This window comes from Urocampus carinirostris, chromosome 12 (genome assembly GCF_059441175.1).
Source record: "Urocampus carinirostris isolate Australia breed hairy pipefish chromosome 12, RoL_Ucar_1.0, whole genome shotgun sequence".
NCBI classification, from domain to species: domain Eukaryota; kingdom Metazoa; phylum Chordata; class Actinopteri; order Syngnathiformes; family Syngnathidae; genus Urocampus; species Urocampus carinirostris.
Window position 1 is genome coordinate 7,262,859 of NC_142360.1, and position 19,718 is coordinate 7,282,576.

General features: G+C 40.2%; 1 protein-coding gene, 1 long non-coding RNA gene and 2 other non-coding genes across 4 annotated transcripts in view; 1 reads left to right on the forward strand and 3 right to left on the reverse strand.

The window, feature by feature from the left end:
- The window catches only part of xpr1a (xenotropic and polytropic retrovirus receptor 1a), a 108,390-nt gene extending 102,454 nt beyond the window's left edge, over nt 1–5,936 (forward strand). Inside the window, exon 15 of the mRNA XM_088348896.1 lies at nt 43–5,936. Within this exon, the coding sequence (XP_088205022.1) occupies nt 43–100 (58 nt within the window). The 3' untranslated portion in view covers nt 101–5,936. The remainder of the gene's footprint in view (nt 1–42) is intronic.
- Nucleotides 5,937–7,494: 1,558 nt separating this feature from the next.
- On the reverse strand, nt 7,495–12,975 carry LOC148354777 (uncharacterized). Its single transcript, XR_015852175.1, has 3 exons — nt 12,666–12,975; nt 9,672–9,701; nt 7,495–9,490 (listed from the first exon to the last, which is right to left on the reverse strand). It is a non-coding gene; the product is annotated as an uncharacterized LOC148354777 (long non-coding RNA).
- Nucleotides 12,976–17,520: 4,545 nt separating this feature from the next.
- LOC148354778 (U1 spliceosomal RNA) lies at nt 17,521–17,684 on the reverse strand. The gene has a single exon (XR_015852359.1). It is a non-coding gene; the product is annotated as a U1 spliceosomal RNA (small nuclear RNA).
- A 1,503-nt stretch (nt 17,685–19,187) lies between these two features.
- Nucleotides 19,188–19,301, reverse strand: LOC148354779 (U5 spliceosomal RNA). The gene has a single exon (XR_015852327.1). It is a non-coding gene; the product is annotated as a U5 spliceosomal RNA (small nuclear RNA).
- Between the last annotated feature and the right edge of the window lie 417 nt (nt 19,302–19,718).

Sequence of the window (19,718 nt, forward strand, 5' to 3'; positions counted from 1 at the left end):
AAGCTCCCCCACCGTTTATATGCTCCTCGTTTTCTTTCCCAGATCCAAAAAGGACACCAAGGTCCTCATCGAAGATACGGATGACGAGGCCTTTGGCTGAAGGAGTGGCTAGCGTTAGCATAGCCTCTCCCTCCATACGACCCCCTCACACAAACGCACGCGGGGATAGATCTTCATGATTGGAACCTTTGAAACACGGGTGTCAAACATGGGGCCAGGGTTTTAATCCAGTGTGCGAGACAACGCCGAGAAGCACAAGAGATAAATGAGCAGCAATTTCAAATATGGCCACTTCATGTTCCCAAAGCCAGGCTCCACTTGCAAAGCTACTGGGCTGTATCTCTTTCTATCTCTCTTCTGTCTTTTTCTCCCCCTCTCTCTTTCTCTTCAATCTCCTAGGCTGGCCCCTGTGAAAAAAAATTCTAGCATGCTGCCCAAAGTTAAAAGGAGTTTGACACCCCTGTTTTAGAGTTAATCTTGAAAGTATCTCTTAAAAAATGTCACTGGGCAATGAAAAGTCAGTTGTGTATTTTTTTTTTTTTTTTGGGGGGGGGGTGTATTTTTTAATATTTATTTTTTTTCTCTTATCAAAACAAAACCTTAAAGCAATCGCTGAAAGTTATTGTTGGTAAAAGGAAAAAAAGCAGTTGTTCATGTTCAACACTCCTTTCGAAAATTGGTGATTTTGTTTTCATTTCATTTTAACGAGAGGAAACAAAATTATTATTTCAATAGTTTTTTTTCCTTGTTAATCTGAAGCATGTATCTCATTTTTCTGTGTATTTGTTTAGTTAAACAAAAAGTGTTAAGTTGTGTGTTTGACTTCAAATCTTTCAAATGAGGGCGTGTCCCTCTTTTGTGCCAACCAATTAAGAACGTTTATTGCCAAATATTGAAAAGAATGTATTTTTCAGTTTTTTTTAAATAATGTCTTGTTTTTGTACAAATAGGAAGAAAATCATATTATATATACCTATATATATATATATATATATATATATATATATATATATATATATAAACTTATATATATACACACACATACAGAAGGGGTCTCCAACCTTTTTCAATCTGAAACCTACTTCTATTATTAATTAGTGCCAAGGTCAGTTTGATATGCATTTCTAAAATAACATCTTAACATGTTATCACAATGTTGGCACTATGTTATTACCAAGTTAATTAATGAGTATGAGTATGGTTAATTAAACTTAGTAAACCACAAAAAAAAAACATTGAACTAGAAAATGACAATGACCCGGCACTGGTGAGCTATTTTCAAAACAGGTCACCTTGGAAACCCTTCAGATACGGTATATAATGTCAATGTATAAATACACGTTATCACATTATCGTTTAAAAAAGAAATAATACCAAATATGCACAAAAATGTCATCTCAACTTCTTCCCCTTTTTTATTCTTTCATGTGGTGCAGGATTTTTTTTTGTCCATCCAAAATCTCCCAAATGTCTTTTGTGTGATGAAAGTGAAAGAAGTAAATGTTCTTTATTGCTCAGTGACAAAAAAGTGTCCGGGACTGGGGGACCTAAACTACACAAACACCACAAGCACAAAATTTGATAAACAAAACATAAACCCCCGAAGGTACCACCCCCTCCTTTTTTATTATTTTTATTTTGCCGTGCAACAAAAACACCTGAAAAGTGTTTTGTTGATGCGCTGACGTTGCATTTTATTTTGAAACCGTGGACTGTTTACAGAGAGACGGACACGAACGACACCGCAAGTAGAGTACTAGGACTCATAAAAGCATATCACGGATACAAACAACTGGACTGACCTCAATACCGATTAACTGATACCTTTTCGGTTGCCGAAATGGGAAATATCACTGGTAATCCAAGACAGGAAGGGATGTCGCTTTTGTCGTTTCTAATGTTGATTCTTGTGCGTGGATACTGTCTCGTCTCGGTTCTGTGTGGTTTCTACTGGTAACGTCCACTCGACATTTTTTCTAAACTTTTTTGGGACACGCCTTTTTACTCCATTTTTCCTCGGACCCATAACAGATCGGAGCAAAGAGAATAAACGCCTTTTGGCCTCCTCTTGTGTTAGCTTATGGTAAGACGCCCTATGTGTTAGCAGGTGGGTGGCACCGATGTCCTCAAGCAGCTGTAAAAAAAACACTAAAAACAATCATAGGAGGGTTTGTTTTGGTTTAAATCTCAATGACCTTGTTAGACTACCTCATGCATGAAAATATTGGCCTTTTCCAATTTTGGTGTGGGTCTCTTCACACTCTACTCCTCAATTTCAATTCATGGTAAAATGACCCTCTGAAGCAGGGGAGTCAAACAGGCGGCCCGCGGGGCAGATAAGGCCTGCTAAGGGATTGAATCCGGCTCGCCGAGCGAAGCGGAAGAGAAAAACGAACTGCAGGTTTAAATGTGTCCACTTGATGTTGCCAAAGCCAGGTGCCTCTCACAAATCACTCTACTTGTATTTCTTTCTATCACTCTCTCTGTTCCTCCTTTTCCCTTTCTTTGTTCCTCATCTCTCTCTTTCTGTCTTACCTTCTTTTGCTCTCTTCCTTTTTTCCTTTTCTCTCTTGCTTCCCCCTTCTCTCTTTCTCTCTCTTTTCTCTCCTTCTCGCTTTTTTTTTATTTATTTATTTCTCTCTCTTTTTCTATTTTTTTATCTATTTTGTTTCTCACCTTTTCTTTCTCGCTCTTACTCTGTCTCTGTTTATCTCTTTCCTTGTCCCATCCTCTTTTTTTATCTCCCTCTCTTTCTCTCTTTTTCTTTCTCTCTAATCAACTAGTGTGGCCCCCGAGTGCATGTTAGTTCTATCGTGCTGCCCCCGAGTTAAAATGAGTTTGACACCCCTGATCTAGAGAATGATAATAATAAATAGAATGTTATTCTGTTACCAGTCTATTATTGAGAGGTATTACGACACGTTAGCAGGATAATCTTTTTTCTTTCTTTTTAATATTCTTAATGATAATAATCTCTCTATGGAGTTTGAGTCGGGTTTGACCCAGCTTTAAAAATATCCTTTTACTCAGTAGGAAATTAATACAAATTTGAAATTGAGCTGGCTGTCACTATGTTGACTGACATTTCACTCATGATTTCAGTTTTGACTGTAGGTAGTGTTTAAGTCAAAATCGACCCTGACACTAGAAAGGTAACATTTTCAAGGGGAGCGTTTTGTAAAGTGACTTTTTTCTGTTTTGACTTTATTTTGTTGAAATAGACATTCCTGACAACGTCAAGAAGCCTGGATGCAATAAACAAACACATGTTCTCTAACGCCAAGAAGAGGGTTGAATGGGAGAAACTTTGAGGACAAGCATTTAAGGTATACGAGTTGCCACTCGTCTCTCCAGCGCTCATACTAGTAGCTCTTATGGGTTGACGTGTGCTCTACTGGGAGACCACAAAGGGCCAGGATGAGCGTGCAATGGGCTTATATGTGGAAGTCACAATTTGATATTGTTTTTTCTTTTACTGGACCGCTTGCCCTCAACGCATTGGCTATGTTCACATGCAGGCAATAACCTGATTTAAATCCCCCCCGATCCTACTCCTCCTCCTGCTACCCAATCGCACCTTCCTATTGGATAAGCAACCGGGGGCCAAGCCACTAAAGCAGGAGAGCGGCAGCTCAGCTAACTTGTGCCTGTTTCCGTAAAAGTAAAATGGGTGTGTGATTAAGAGATAGAGAAAAAAGTGTGGTTAACTTGTTTTGGGGTTTCGTTCTGGTGAGAACTGATGAATTAGCTCTTATCACATTCGTTTGTCAATCAAGCATGTCTGTTTGTGATTGAGAGAGCACAAAAAACACGTTTAAGTGGAAGTGATGAGCTCTTATCGTAACGTTAATTCGTCAATCTGGCTGTAAAACAGGAGTGCCCGCCCACACTTTTCAATTTGCGAGCTCCGCTGAAATTCCGTGGCACTTTTTGTTTTTAGTAAATTTAAGTCATGTTGGTTGTGTTGTACTTTATTTATTTAGGCTATTGTAAAAAAGTTTCAGGGAGCTATTTAAGTTTTTATGTACCTTTATACGAGTTGCTGCTATTCTTAATTTTATGTCCTGTACTGTTAGTTTTTAGTTTGAGTGAAAGATTAGTCATGCAGTTGTGTTGTACTTCTAATTGATTTACTGTAAAATGTTTCAGAAAGCTATTTACGTTTTATTTGAGTTCATAACAAATTCTTTATTTCTTTATGCAATATTAAGAATTTGTTGCGCCAATTTTTAAGCTTTTACAGCAAATGAATAACGGCTCCAAATATCGGTTATCAGCCTCCCCTCTATACTAATAATAGGCATCAGCCCTGAAAATAGTCCATCCCTAATCCATTATCCCCGATCATATATCATTGCGAGCGCAGGCGGGCAGAGCTTGTTTTTGTTAAGCCTGGCAGCTCTCTTTAGCTGTTCTTTGCACCAAAAACTGAGCTTAACTCGTGCAGCTAAGATCCATTTTCCCTGATTACATTATGCTGCGAGCGAGGGCTGGCAGAGCACTTTTTGGGGGGCGTCTGGGCCACTAAAACGTGCCGTTCAAATAAATGCACAGTTATGAACACAATCCATTATCCCAGGTCAACAATTGCTGAGGCTAGGGGCCAGCAGAGCACATGTGTGTCATGAGAAAAAAAATGTGCCCTCGGGAATAGTCAACCAGGGATAGTGGATCACAACCTTGTATATCTTTTAAAGGGAGGCCAGAAAGGCACGCCTCCCGATCAAGATGCCTTCTGCAAGGCCCTGCTATACACTCAGGGATAGTGGATCGCAGCTGCACAAGTGGTTACAGACAAAAAAAGACACCATGCCCGACAAAAGTGTGCTGTGCCGGTCCCCGTTCGCAGTAATATGCATTTAGGGATAATAGATCGCGGTCCTACCAAAGCATCTAGCGGCCGCTCTTCATCCCTTCCATTGTTTAGAATCGGAGAAGTACACTGCGCCTACCCAGCTGTTTGACAGACAGCATATACGGGCCTATCACAGCAGCGCACACAGACAGTCACGCCCACCCAACATAGAGCGCCCTCCTTAAATTGTCCCCACTGAACACAATTTACGATACAATTATATTCATGACAACAAAGACAAAATCAGTTCGTTTCAAAATCCGCAAAGAAATGAACCATCAATGACCAAAGCGCGAAGTAGCCGAGGGGTCTCTGTACCGACAAACTCATATACGGCGTTACCTATTTGTCTCTCGGCATGTAACCGATTCATTCGGATGGCTCCCCAAATCCGGCACCCCGTTTCCAATCGGATTATTGCCTGCATGTAAACGTAGTCAATGTTTTTGTACAGGAGTTGCCTTGCCTGCATGCTGCTTTTTTGGTTGGACGATGTACATACAACTTCATTTATTGTTCCCAATGTGCATATTTAATTAGCCGCCAAATTCATTGAGGCCATTTCGGACGGCCAGTATTTTGGTGGCTTTGTTCGTTTGTGTGTTGTAATCCTGCTGATTTTTCACGTGTATGTATTTCTATTCAAGAAAAAAAATTGAATGTTTCTCTTTTTTCTAAACTGTGCATGAAGCTATTATGCCTGTGACGTGAGTTATTATAGATGGACGCATTTTGGCAAGGAATTGGCAGCAAAGGCTGCCCGGCAACATGTTTCAATTTGGGGGTTTTCCTCAAAACGTGCTTTGTAGTTTTTCAACTCGTTGTTCTCGTGTAGACTAGCTGAATGTCACGTTTGATGGATGTCCTACTTTGCTAAGTAATCTAGATTGTGGCTAATTGTGATTTGAAGGTACCAAAAGAAAACGAGAAGGTCTTCTTGTTATGATGTTTCTTCTATTGAGTAGTTTATAAAACGTTGAGTGTAAAACACTGTTCTCTCAATGCTGTATTTGTATTTCTGTACACACTTTGGTGATCCTGTCATATCTGGGTTTTATAAACCAATGTTATTTTAAAAGCTCGCTTTGTCTCGCCTGTCTTTTCTTGTGGAGGCGCATTACAGGAGAACCCAGGATATGACATTAATCCGTTCTGAGGTGGGGATCTCAAAGTGAAACTGCTCTATAGCAGGAAATATAAACCTATGGCAATTAGCTAATGCCTTTCTAACCCTCGTAGCCCAGATTAAAAAAAAAACCATTAAACAAAAAAACAAAGGTGTACATAGTAAGTAAACGTATCTGTAATATATTTACATATGATTAAATATGATGATTCAAAAAACACATGCAAAGTAGAAATACAATGTTATTAATTTTGAGTGGAGTAGCAGGTGGGACGACACTACAGATTAAAATGAAAATTGATTTTTTAAATTTCATTTGTCAGGATTGTCAGGACCTTAGAAGACTTTCTTGCTGAAATCGACTCTGTATTCTTCATATTTATCTTGATTATCAATTAGTTACAACCTTTATCAATGTCAGGGGTAATGGTCTACCTTCTTTCTATCTCCTGATATTAGTAAGTTTTATTTTCAATGGTTATGTTTTTGCTTCTACAATTAGCATCACTGCAACCTTTGGGTCCTATAGCTAATAAACAAGTACAAAACTACGGTACTGTATCTTTACAAAGCACACAAAATTCTGAATTGAATGAAAAGAAAGGCATTTAACTGTACCATTGGTGGACCAGCATCTTAAGACGACTGACGTGGACCAATAACAGCAGACAACCATCTTAGAGACATAACTCCAAATGCACAAAGACCACATAGTTCACATGTGTCAAACTCCCGGCCCGCGGGCCATGTCCGGCCCGCCGTGTGATCATATCCGGCCAGCAAGACCATTTTACATTATTGTTATTAATGGCCCGTTCTCCATCTCGTTCAAAACTTAAACTATTAATCCTTTTTTGGTTTGAACAATTTTATTGACACTATTAACAGCAAATAAACAATGTGAGGTTTGAACAACTTTTCTCGACAATTTTAACAGCAATTAAACATATTCACAATTTCGTTATATCTGACAATATGACGTTTTAACCATTTTTTCCGACATTTTTAACAGCAATTAAACACAAAATTTGATCATATCATATCCCAACAATATGAGTTTTTATCGACACTTTTACCAGCAATTAAATACATTCACAATTTCATTATTTCATATTCTAACAATATGAGGTTTGAACAATTTTTATCGACACTTTTAACAGCAGTTAACCAATGTGTAAAGGCCAATACTATTGTGCAAGGGCATAGCTCTGTCTTCTCAAGTGGGATTCCATCCCACCCTCCCAAGCAGCATCCTCCAGTCTTCTGCCTGGGATGCTCAGATGGGTCCTCACCCTTCTTACTTCTACCTTCCACAACCACCCGAATAACCAGGCCGTTGCTGCCGGGACCCCCGGTTCCATCCTCCGGGTGGGTGCAGATGATTCTTTCTTATGGCTGTGTCCTAGGCTTGCCGCTCACAGATTGTATGGTATCTGCAGCCATTCGGAGCCACGGGGGGATCTGCCTGCACCTCCTTACCAACAGGTTTCTGGAGGTCCAGATGGCGTCTTTGATGGCGGCGAGAGTGAGCCAGTCCTTGACAAAGTCGTTCTGTGACCTTTTTGACCGACTCAACCCGCAAAGCACGTACTGTGCGTCAGGGACCTCCCCTGCTGGCAAGTCCGGAAATTTTCCTAGGTCGCCGGCCATTGCCCACAGGTCCTCGGCAGCGCTGCAGTCACAAAAAAGGTGCCTCACCGTCTCCTGGGCGCCACAGCCAGGTCGAGGGCATGTCGAAATCGCTGACATTCCTCGGTGGTGCATTACGGCTCTGACTGAGAGAACCTCATGAGCCACCATCCATGACAGGGCTGTTTGGGAGGGCAGGATGATTCACGTTGCTCCAGACCGTTGTAAGCTCGCCAAACGCAAGCCCTCTTACAGGACTCACTGTTGCTCACTCCTGCACAATAATCCTTTTTCTTTTTCATTGTATCTCTTTTTATCCTTTCCCACTTTGAGCCCTAGATAAAGTGAAAGATGGCTCAGTCCAGTTGTAAAAGCACGTTTCTTTTGGGCTTAAAAACTAAACTGATTGATAAAAGCAGTGGGAGGATGATCGCTTTGATGATTAGGACCTTCCCCTCTATTGTCACTTTTCTTAGGCTCCAAAAACCAAGTCTTTGCTTAACTTTCCTTGTCACATCGTCCCAGCTGGTCTCGCCGCCTCCATTCGCATTGAATTTTATCCCTAGAATTTTCTGGTCTGTCTTTAACACAGTCAGTGGGAGTCCTGCCTTTTATGTCTCTGTCCACGGTCCATAAAACTTCGCTTGTGTCTTTTCTCTATTGAGCCTTGACCCAGACGCCCTCCCAAACAGGTCAGTCAAGTCAAGGGCTCCTCTAACAGATAAGAGGTCAGTACATGAAATATTAAAATTATCCATGTACAAAACACACTTAGTAATTTGTCCCCCACTTCCTGGGATATTGATCTCTTCGACAAATCTATCTATTCTTAAAATTTGTGCCAAAGGTTCAATACGAAGAACATAGAGAAGGGGAGATAAAGGGCAACCCTGATGTACACCGCAGTTGATCTCTACTGCTTCCGATAAATTCCCGTTAATCATGAATTTGCTGTAGATGTCTCGACATAGCAGTCCCACCCTCTTGATGTATTTTTGGGGAAAACCACATTTTTGCATACCCTGAAGAGGTATTGGTGCGAAACTCGATCAAAGGCTTTCTCAAAGTCTGGGTTTAGGACCACTAGTCGCATGTTTCTGTCTCTCGCATAACAGATCGTGTCACGGATCAGCAGCAGCATGAAACTGTCGCTGATCCTAAGACTACAGACATTCGTGTTGCTAAAAGCTTGCTGAAGATTTTACAGTCCACGTTTAAAAGCGTTATGGGTCGCCAGTTTTTTAAGTCAGTTTTGTCTCCTTTTTTGTGCAATAGAGTAACTATCCCTATTCTGAAACTGTCTGGCATGATGTCTCGACTGGAAATTTCGTTAAAAACAGTAATCAGATCCGGTGCTAAAATATCCCAAAAAGTCCGATAAAATTCGAGGCTGAGCCCGTCCTCCCTGGGTGATTTGCCTTTTTTAAAAGTCTTTATGCACTCATTCAGTTAGTCTTAGGTAAAGTCCGATGCTAAAAAGGGGTCTTGACGCACTGATCTCGAGATATGATCTAATACATGCCCCATTTCATTCTCATGTGTTTCTTTCCTTTCATATAATTTTTTGTAGTAGTCTTCGACTAATTTGGTTATTTCACTACTTTCCTTTGTTATTAGCCTGTTTTCGTTTTGGAGCCCCTCACTTTTGCTCATTTTTTTTTTTTTAAATAGCGCGTACATTTTTCCCCTTCTTCTAATTCTTTCTTTGCTTCTTAGTATGATGCCTTTGATCTTTATTTCCGCCAAAGCGTTTAGTTCTTGTTTGATCTCTCTGATTTCATCATTAAAGTCCATCCCCTTTTGTGTTAGGGTAAAATAGCATTGGAGTCTTCTTTGTAGTCCCGACGTGCGTTTTATCTCTTTAAGTTTCTTGCTTTTCCCTGCATTTTTTAAAAAAAATCTGCATTTGTTTCTTTGTCATCTCCCACCATTGTGCTCGTGAACCATACGAGTCTTGAAGGGTCTGCCAGTCCTTGTACTGCTCCCTGTATTGTGCGGCTAAGGCCTCATCCTCCAGCAGGGAGCAGTTCAACTTCCACAGACCCCTCTCAACAGTCATACCTGAAGGAGAGCAGGACAGTAGCAAGTGATCTGAAAAAAAAAGACAGGAATTAATCTGGCATCACTCAGTGTTAAACCCCTTGTAAATATGTAGTCTATTCGAGAGGCTCTGGCTTTGTCACTACTGAACCAGGTGAACCCCTCCTATCCTGGATGTATGGATTTGAAACAGCCTTCCAGTTTAAATGTCCGGCACATGTCCTGTAATAAAATGGATGTTTTATCTACTTTAAACTCCTCATCGGTCCCCTTTCTATCCTTTCTACTTAGGATGCCATTAAAATCTCCCCCCACGATTAGTGGTTGATGGCCTAGTATATGTGACCGGATGTCTTCTAAGAGTTCGTACCTGAGGTGTTTGTCAGGATGGCTGTATATGTTAATGAGGTTAAAATCGTGCCCTATATAGGAAAGTCTTGCTAAAATTGCGCATCCGTCTCTCATCACAGTACCGTATTTTCCGCACTATAAGGCGCACCGGGTTATAGGGCGCACCCCGAAAAAATAGTTTTTGGTCCTATTTTTGACATATATAAGACGCACCGGATTATAAGGCGCTACAATGGGAACGTGGACAAAACAGTCAGATAGTTCAGTCCAACTTATTACCCCCTTAACATTCCGAAAGCTTGCAAAGACGCAAATACGTGTCGAGAACACGTGCGAATGCGGTGTCCGTAAGATGTCACTCAAATGCATCGTTCCATCATTCGGAAGGTTAAAGTCTTGGGATTCAAGAAATGATAACCATTCCTTCGTATCTATTTTCTTTTTCGCTCGCAACTTTACTGTGCATACGACAATAAACACTTGGAATTGAGTTTAATTTAAAAATAGACACTCCATTCCATCCATTATCTGCACCGCTTATCACAGAAACATCGAGTTCAGTCTGAAACAAGACAATATAAAACCGGGAATAGCTCACCGAAGTCATTGTGTTCATAATAATGTGCAAGCAATGTCCTCTTATATCCGTGAGGGTAGTAAATCCAGGAGAATACAATATTTACAAATACAGAATAGAAAAAAATGCTTTCTCTATGCCATCGGCCACATGCTATACGCATTCATCTTTTTCGGCCAATTGCAGGCTTTGTTTTGCTGTTTAAGCCAATGGCAGCCTGTACATTATAAAAAGGATCCGCCTCTTGACCTCCGAATAACTTTAGCCAATAGTGATCGATTCAACTGATGATTGACACATCTTTTTCGGCCAATTGCAGGCTTTGTTTGCCGTTTGAGCCAATGGCAGTCTGTAAATGATAAGAAGGATCCGCCTCTTGACCTCCGAATAACTTTAGCCAATAGTGATCGATTCAACTGATGATTGACACATTGGTTAGCCAATGAAACGCCGGTAAATAAATCCCACCATCCACCGCGTACTACTTGGCGTTCGGGGGAAAATCGAGTCGGCGGCTGCAAGTTAGTTGGAAAACTTAATGTTGATCCATAAATAAGGCGCATTGTATTATAAGGCGCATGGTCAGCTTTTGAAAAAAATAAAGGCTTTTAGGTGCGCCTTATAGTGCGGAAAATACGGTACTCCCCTTTATGATAAGTTGAGGGTTGTTTATTAAAATGGCCACCCCATCGTTACGGTTTTCATTTGAGCCATTCCATAATGACGGATATGGCCAAATCTCTTCCCACTGTTTGAAATTTTTTAAAAAGGGGATGCAGCATTCTTGTAGTAAAAACACATCCGTTCTGATGGTTTTTAAAAACGATAAAACGCTGTGAGCTTTAACCTTTGATCTCACACTTCTCACATTGATAGTAGAGAAGGTAATGTTCATAAGTGTTGTTAAAGTATACAAACTACTTAGACGAAACCGGGGGATCCGAGTCGATTCTCTGGTGGTCATTGAGAGTGTCAAATGTGTCAGATTCCTGATTGGGGCACAACGCACCACTTAAGAACGGTACCTCATTTGGAGACCCACCGGGGAAAACTCTGGAACCCTCTGACTCTCTGTGTTTCCAGGTCTTCCCCTTTTTCTGGGTTAGGGGGTGGGCCAGAGGACCTATTGGAGGGTCTCTTACTTCCCTGCCCACAAAGGATCAGATTTTTTTCTTCCCCGACCTCCTCCGGCTCAACTTCATACAGTTCCCTTGTGGGCGTTTTTATCAGCAATCAGCTTTCCCCTAAATCTCTTATCTTTGTTTCCGGTGTTTTCACCACCCCCAATTTTGTCCTATTTTTACCCCTCTTTCCAGTGGCCGTATGGATTTTGGGAGAGTCATTCGCCTTTTCGATTGGTTTGTCTTCTTCAAATTCCTATCTTGGAGTAAAAAACTATTTTGATATTTTGGATTCTCTTCCAGACCCTTCCTGATTAATATGGGTTTTGGGAGGGGGAGGGACAGTTGCCTTTTCTATTTGTTTGTCTTGTCTAAATTCAGGTATTGTATGAAAATTCAAATTTGAATTTTTTTTGCCTCTCCTCCAGGTCCTTCCTGACTCAAATTTGATTCTTTGGCCTCTCCTCCAGGTCCTTCCCGACTAGGGGTTTTGGGAGGGACATCTGTATTTTCAATTTGTTTGTCTTGTCCATTTTTTTGTGCATTTCTTGTTCATTTTCATTGGGTATTTCCATAACTTTATTCATTTCATTGTCTTTGTTATCTTTATTCATTTCATTGTCTTTGTTACATTTATTCATTCAATTGTCTATGTTGTCTGTAATCATTTCATTGTCTTTATTGTCTTTGTTAACTGCCTTCCTAGCTTTCAACTTGTTAGCAAACGATTTCAGGCAGTTCCTATACAGGTAGTTTGTTTCTCCAGAGAGGTTGCATTTTCTGCTATTGGTACACTCCTAAAAAATAATGTCCAACTGTCCTGCACTTTCCACAAATAATTCGATCACATACCTCAGCCAGATGCCCATGCTCACCACATTTGCAGCAGAGTTTTGGTTGTCCTTGATAGTGGATAAAGCCACGGTTTTCCCCCAGGACTATCATCGCCGGGGGGTGTTTCAGTACCTGAAAGCCCTGAGGGTCTTGCCATTGTTGGATGGGTATCCTCCTGGTACAATTCCAAATGCCGTTCTCATCCTTCACCTTCATAGCCTGGCCTTTTATCGAGAAGTATCTGGTCAACCAAAAACAGATGTCATCTGCATTCACCACTTCATTAAACATTCTGACAATGACTATCTTGCTAGCATTATCAGTCAGCTTCTCCACCATAAATCCAGAAAACTGGGGCCTTACCCCCTCAAATCGATCCCTCTTGCAAAAGAGCCGCCGTTACAAAACTTACATCAAAGCCCTTGCCAAAAGGCAGGGTTATAATGCAATATATCTCCTCCGGTTTAAATTTCAGACACTTTCCAACAAACCTGTTCGAAAAATCCAGCCTTGACATTTGGCAGGACTCGGCTGCTTTACTTTGCTAATAGGAACGCAATATACCTCTTACAACAGATTGATACCAGAGCCACAAGCCAAAGTTCTCAATCCTCCTTCATAAAAGTACACAGTCCAAAATGTCACATTGAAGTACACAGTCCAAAAATCACAGCCTTCATTGAAGTACACAGTCCAAAAATCACAGCCGGCCTTCGTTGAAGTCCTTCAAAGTACACAGTCCAAAAAGATACACGCAAAGCCAAACCAAATCTGAATTGTGGTGAATTAACCTTTCAGAATATATAGGGCACGTTTTCACTACGATTTACAGTCAAGGTGCCACACCAAAAAAAAACTCGTTTTGGCTGTACAACGCTAAAGAATCCTTTATATAAAAGCTCAATATATAATCTGTGTTCAGTGTTCAGATACCTTATAATGAATCCACTGAACAAATTGTAAATACGCCAAAACACCGGAAAAGAACTTAAAGTTATTTGATTGGGTGAGTGGGAGGGATGGGTGCAAAAAGTGCAAGCACCAAAGGTAAGCACATCAGGCTACCTGTTCTCAGAATGTTGTGATGATTTTACAAAATAAATGCTTGCATATGGTTTTGAAACCATGTATGAAAAAAGGGTCAAAATTAATTCAATCGATCTTGAGTAATTGCAAGAAAGAGACAAGTTTAAAGTGGTATGTTTGTTGATTTTGGGACACGGGCTCTGGCATTATTCTCTTTTTATCATTTTGATCAAATCATCAAAAATAAATGTGCTGAAGACTAAGCTTTTGTCTGGGGTGCGGGTTTAGCAATTTAGTAAATTTGTCTTATAATATATGGTGTGGCTCTTTCCCAAAATGAAATTACCGGTAATATATTTTGCTTTTATGGCTCTTTGAGTCCAAAAGGTTCCCGACCCCTGCTAAATACTATATATATATACTACACCCTTTCCGCCGCGCTGAAAACACAATACTACAAAGAACTAAAAACTTATATTGTTGGGATATGATATATTGAAATTGTATGTTTAATTGCTGTTAAAAATGCCGGAAAAAAATGTTAAAACGTCATATTGTCAGATATAACGAAATTGTGAATATGCTTAATTGCTGTTAAAATTGTCGAGAAAAATTGTTCAAACCTCACATTGTTTATTTGCTGTTAATAGTGTCAATAAAATTGTTCAAACCAAAAACTGTCCAGCTCAGTCAGAGCAAATGATCAAATCAGAGTCATAAGAGCAAAGAAAGCGGAATGATTAGATTAGTTATTTCTGAAAAATACATGTTTTATGTATATTTCCAGGTTTTGTAGCATTTTCATATTTCTACTTTTGACAGGAGATATACTAAGGAGAGCAAAATCTTTTGGGATATTTAAGTTGTTTTTAATACATACATTGACATAGGAGCAAAGGAATTTGAAAGTTATTTTAATGTTAAGTTGTTTAAGTTAAGTTCTAAGTTGTATAATTTAACAAGCTATTTTTATTTGGAGCAAAATAATAAATACTGTATAAGTGATTTAATATTCTTGTCTGTTTTTATTCATATTTATGTTACAAAAACATTCAGTTTAAATGTACTCAATAAATGTTTATCCTGGTTGGCCCACGACCTTAAGTGTGTTTTGAATTTTGGCCCCTTGTGCAATTGAGTTTGACATCCCTGACATAGTTGAACTTTGTAAGCCTTCGGGCACGCAAAAAAAATTATTGATTATGTTGTGTAGTGGCGGAATCCTTGTCACTCCTAACATACTCCTCAAACACTTCATCTCAAAAACATTTAATTTTCTTCTCAAAGCTGCGTTCAGGCTCCAAGTCTCTGCACCATACGACACAGTCGGCACAAACAGACTCTCATGCAGTCCCCTTTTAACCATAATCCATACTCATACTCTTGTTGCTCATCACTCTCCTCAGAGCACAAAGGAACCTTGCTTCCTTGATTCACTCTGTGCAATACCTTGCACTCCATTCCACCAACTGCAGCCACATCACAACCCAAGTACATAAAGCTTTCAACTTCTCCCAGCACCTGTCCATACAACCTTATTTCTAACGCCATGCCCACTCCATCACGTGAACACTTCCTCACCTTACTCTTCCCAACATTCACGCATAAGTTACGCCTATCACATACTCTTCCAAACTCCATTACCAACCATCTCAGAATTTCCTCAGAATCAGCCAACTGCAAACAACAATTGACTTACCTACCACACCATTCCATTGTTATCGATTATCTCTACAACTCTCTACTCTTGCATTCACCTCTCTTACCACACCATCCATGTACACATTAAACAGCACACACCGTCAGTCATGCAAGGCATTAATTAGGGGTTCAGTGTCTTGCCCAAGGACATTTCAACATATAACCCAGAGGAGCCGGTTATCAAACCTGCGACCTCTTGGTTCCCAGACGAGCGCCTGACCTCCTGAGCTGTTGCATACAGGTAAAAACTGAAAGCATAGAGGTAAAAACTGAAAGCTAAAAGCCCTCTAATACGCCAATAGAAAGATCGAACAAAGCTAGCTGGCTAGCTAAATTGGAGGTTAAATTTTGGCTTAATAACTAGCAAAAAAGGTCAAATGTTAGCTAGATGGTAATGCAAAAAATATTTCTTTCCGATTCGCTTTATACAACCCATAAATTGGAATTTATATACTATTATATTAGGGGATGCTTGGATTGAATTTGGGAGTACTAGAGGGTCCGCCAAGACGATCGGAGTACGCCCATTGCTAAGTTTTGGCGCAGTCTTATGAGTCGCGCACAAAGACGACGATGTACATCTGTCAGAAAAGCAACAGGTAGCGGATAAAAACAGTCGAAGGGAAACGGCAGATGTATTCAAGCATTACTTTAACATTCAGATCTTACCTCTAATACTAACACACACACACATAAATTAAGGGCCAATATATGTCAATGATAACAAAGTAAGTGGTAAATAGTGATTCAACACTGTTTTTGTATTGTATTGTATTTATTTATTCAGCCAATATAAACCATAAACATGATATATACAAGAAATCATTTGACACGCCAACACTCAATACACAGGGATCAGAATGGAGATTTTCATTTTCAGCTGAAATAGCCAGCGTCCAGGAATATACCAAAATATCTCTTCAGTCTGTCCGTGGTACAAGACAGTAGAGCTAAGATTCATGGCCCGAGCCCGAACCCGAACCCGAACCCGAGGCAATTTCGGGCCGGGTCGGGCCTGAAATGTCAGTCATACGGTCGGGTCGGGTCGGGTTCGGTCCTGCTTTTTTTTTTTTTTTTTTTTTTTTTTTTTAAATTAATTAATAATTATAAATATATGTTCATTAAAAATATATACTTAAACTATGTATGGATACTAGACCAAGGAATACTTGTTATAAAATAAATAATTTGGATAAAACGGAGAAGGAGCTGTAATTGCTTTTAACGGAGCCAGAGCATGCTCTGTGCACGTGACGTGACGTGAATGCTGTCCTCTTAATAATCTTCCCCTCCGCAAATTCGCGTGATTTTGGCCTGGTATCCCCGATATGGAGTCGGGCCAACAAGAAGTTAAAGATAAACTCAAGAGAGGAGAACTGACGAGGAAAACGCACTCTGGTAAGAGTTTTAATAAGCGTTTTATATAGAATACGATCGCTTTTGTCGGAAGTGTACATGACATTTTCATCCGCGTTAAAAAACGCAATTTGCAGAATAAAATCACGCTTTATTGTTTAAATAAACGCGTTATATAGACTAGGATCTCCCAATTATTATAATTAGCTCGCTTTATTGTTTTAATAAGCGTTTTATATAGAATACGATCTGGGGGGGGGGGGGGATTTGCATAGGAGTCGGAAAAGGGCACAACACGTCAACACCCCCTCAATGATAGTGCCGCGCTAAAATCTTAAGGACGTACTACTACTGCTGTGGATTATGGCCCAATGATCAAGTCGTCAAAATGACGGACGCCCTTAAATGTTTTCGCTACCTCAAAAAAAAAAAAAAACGTCAATGACAGATTGTCGCTTAATGTAACATCTGCAGTGCAGACACAGAAATATAAAAGATGTAAATGTTTATACAGTTTTATTTAACTTATGCCTAGATGTTGTAACAAAAGGCAGAGTTTAATTTGTTATCATAAATCACCCCTCCTTATAAATAAAATATGTAATTTCGGGCCCCCTCGGGCCGGGCCAGCAAATCCAGTTAATTAGTCGGGCTCGGTCCGGGTCGGGTTTAATACCCCTCGGGCCTGCGTCGGGCTCGGGTGCTTTTTTTGGGCCCGATCTTACCTCTACAAGACAGTGACAGCAGTCTGTCGCTAAAACCGCTCTTCCGTCTGAGGATGATGCTGCGTAATAGATGGGATGGAAAATTCATGATAGACCGCAGCATTGACAATGATTGCGATAGATAGCGAAAGACGAAGGTGGACGGCGAACGTATTTAAAATTTAATTTGACATGATGATCAGGGGAGAGCGCGAACGCAGTCCCCCACTACCAGAAATTATGCAGTCGAGATTCCCACATTTGGGGAATTCGCAGAGGTCAGCTCAGCCGGAGTGCAATGGCTGAGCCTCACCCTGGGTGAACCACCTTCATGATCATGGTATCTCCCCTGCCAGGTAAGTATGAGTTGTACACGGCCACGGCAGCAATATATCACACGAGCACGCCCCCTGCAGCTACGGTGGCGTTACACAGATGACATACAACACTCGGATTTTTTTTTGGTTTGAACAAATTTATTGACACTAAAAACAGAAAACAATCATGACAATCTCAACAGCAATTAAGCACATTCACAATATTATATTCCAATATTACGTTTTTAACAGCAAACACAAAGTGAGGTTTGAACAAACCTTCTCGAAAATCAAACATATTCACAATTTCATTATATAACATCTTTGTTAGTGTCAATAGATCCGTCCAGGCTAAAGTCGATTGTCCTCGGTCTGAACAAATCCACTGACACCAACAGCAGCAAAACACAGCCATCAAGCATATTCACAATTTTTTTATATTTGACAATATGACGTGACGACATGACGTTTTAACATTTTTTCCTGACATTTTCAACATCAATTAAACAATTTCAGAGTTATTTTCTTTTAACAGTAGTTAACCAGCGTGTAAAAGGCAATACTATTGTGCAAGGGCATAGCTCTGCCATCCCACCCTCCCAAGCAGCATTCTTCCAGTCCTCTGTGTGGGTCCTTTCCCTTCTGCGTGGGTCCTCTCCCTTCTGGGTTCCACAACCCAGGCCGTTGCTGCCGGGACTCCCACAGCGTAGCTCCGGCTCACTCCAGCGCGCATGTGAAAGCTAAGAGCAGCGTGGGAAAAGCCAGCAAACGAACAAATTACGCATATAAGTTAGTATTTAGGCTTTGGGTCTTCAGCGGTTTCCCATAATGCAATAGCGACACGTAGAGAAAACCCCATTCATCCATCAAAACTAAACACACAATGAAAACATTCATTCAGCACACAACTTCAAGACATACCACATTCAAATCAATGCTTTTCATGGCACAAGCGAGATATTCACTTACCCTCTCATACTAAACATTGACAGCCCGTTCGTGATACAATGGAACAATGGCACCTATTGGACATCACTGCACATTACAGTAAATGTTGTTGGAATTGGATACTCCCCTATTCTAAACGGGCAAGGCATGCAGCGGATTCCACACCACAATTTCACAATCCAATTGAAATGAAAAGACAACCTCGAAGGAAAATGGCCACGAAACATGTCGACAATCTAAGACATATTTTAACAATTTGAGGGGGTGCACCCTTCCTGGAGGTACTGCAAGATCAGGTCGATGTGTAGCAAACGTTTCACACCATTCATTTACATTACAGTTACACCTTACTTTCTTCTGCCCAATCTTCCTCAATGAAGCGCTACAAGAATTATGTTATAATCGTGTGAATTATCAGACGATTCCGTAAACGGACTATTAACGGGACTGCCTTGGAATGGGAACTGCTCAAATATAAACGCGTGGACATTTACAATAACTCTCCACACTTTGAGTAACGAATATATTCAAAGGGTCAATGGGCAAGTATGAGCAGAGTGGCTACAGAGCAATACAAATCATTATATATTAACAATAGAGAAAGCCCCACTTACGTGGAGCATCAAAAAATTGTTTAAGACTCTTGTTGTTCCTCCCCACGGAAATCTTTAGTAAAAGGCGAAAGATTTATTCGAAATGAAGAGAAACAAGAGTAACTGAATAAGAAATGAGAAACTGACTATTAATAATCTCACGTTACGTTTCTAACAGAAGCTCCCGGTAGGTAAAATCCAATCGGGATAGAAAAACAGACCATTATAGTACACTTTGACTTAAACACTTGCGTGTTAAAGCATTCGTGTGTTCTTGATGTTGGGGTTTCAGTCTTAAAACAAAGACTTGACGCAAAGAATTGTGGGTAGAGTGTCAGTAATCACGTAAAGACGTCAAGAACTACTCCCCTGGAAAAGTCGGGTGATTTTTTTGCCATGTTTAAGAGCCCAGACGTAACTCACATTGTGCTTGCTGTTAAAAAAGTCATATTGAAATATAATATTGTGAATGTGCTTAATTGCTGTTGAGATTGTCATGATTGTTTTTCTGTTATTAGTGTCAATAAATTTGTTCAAACC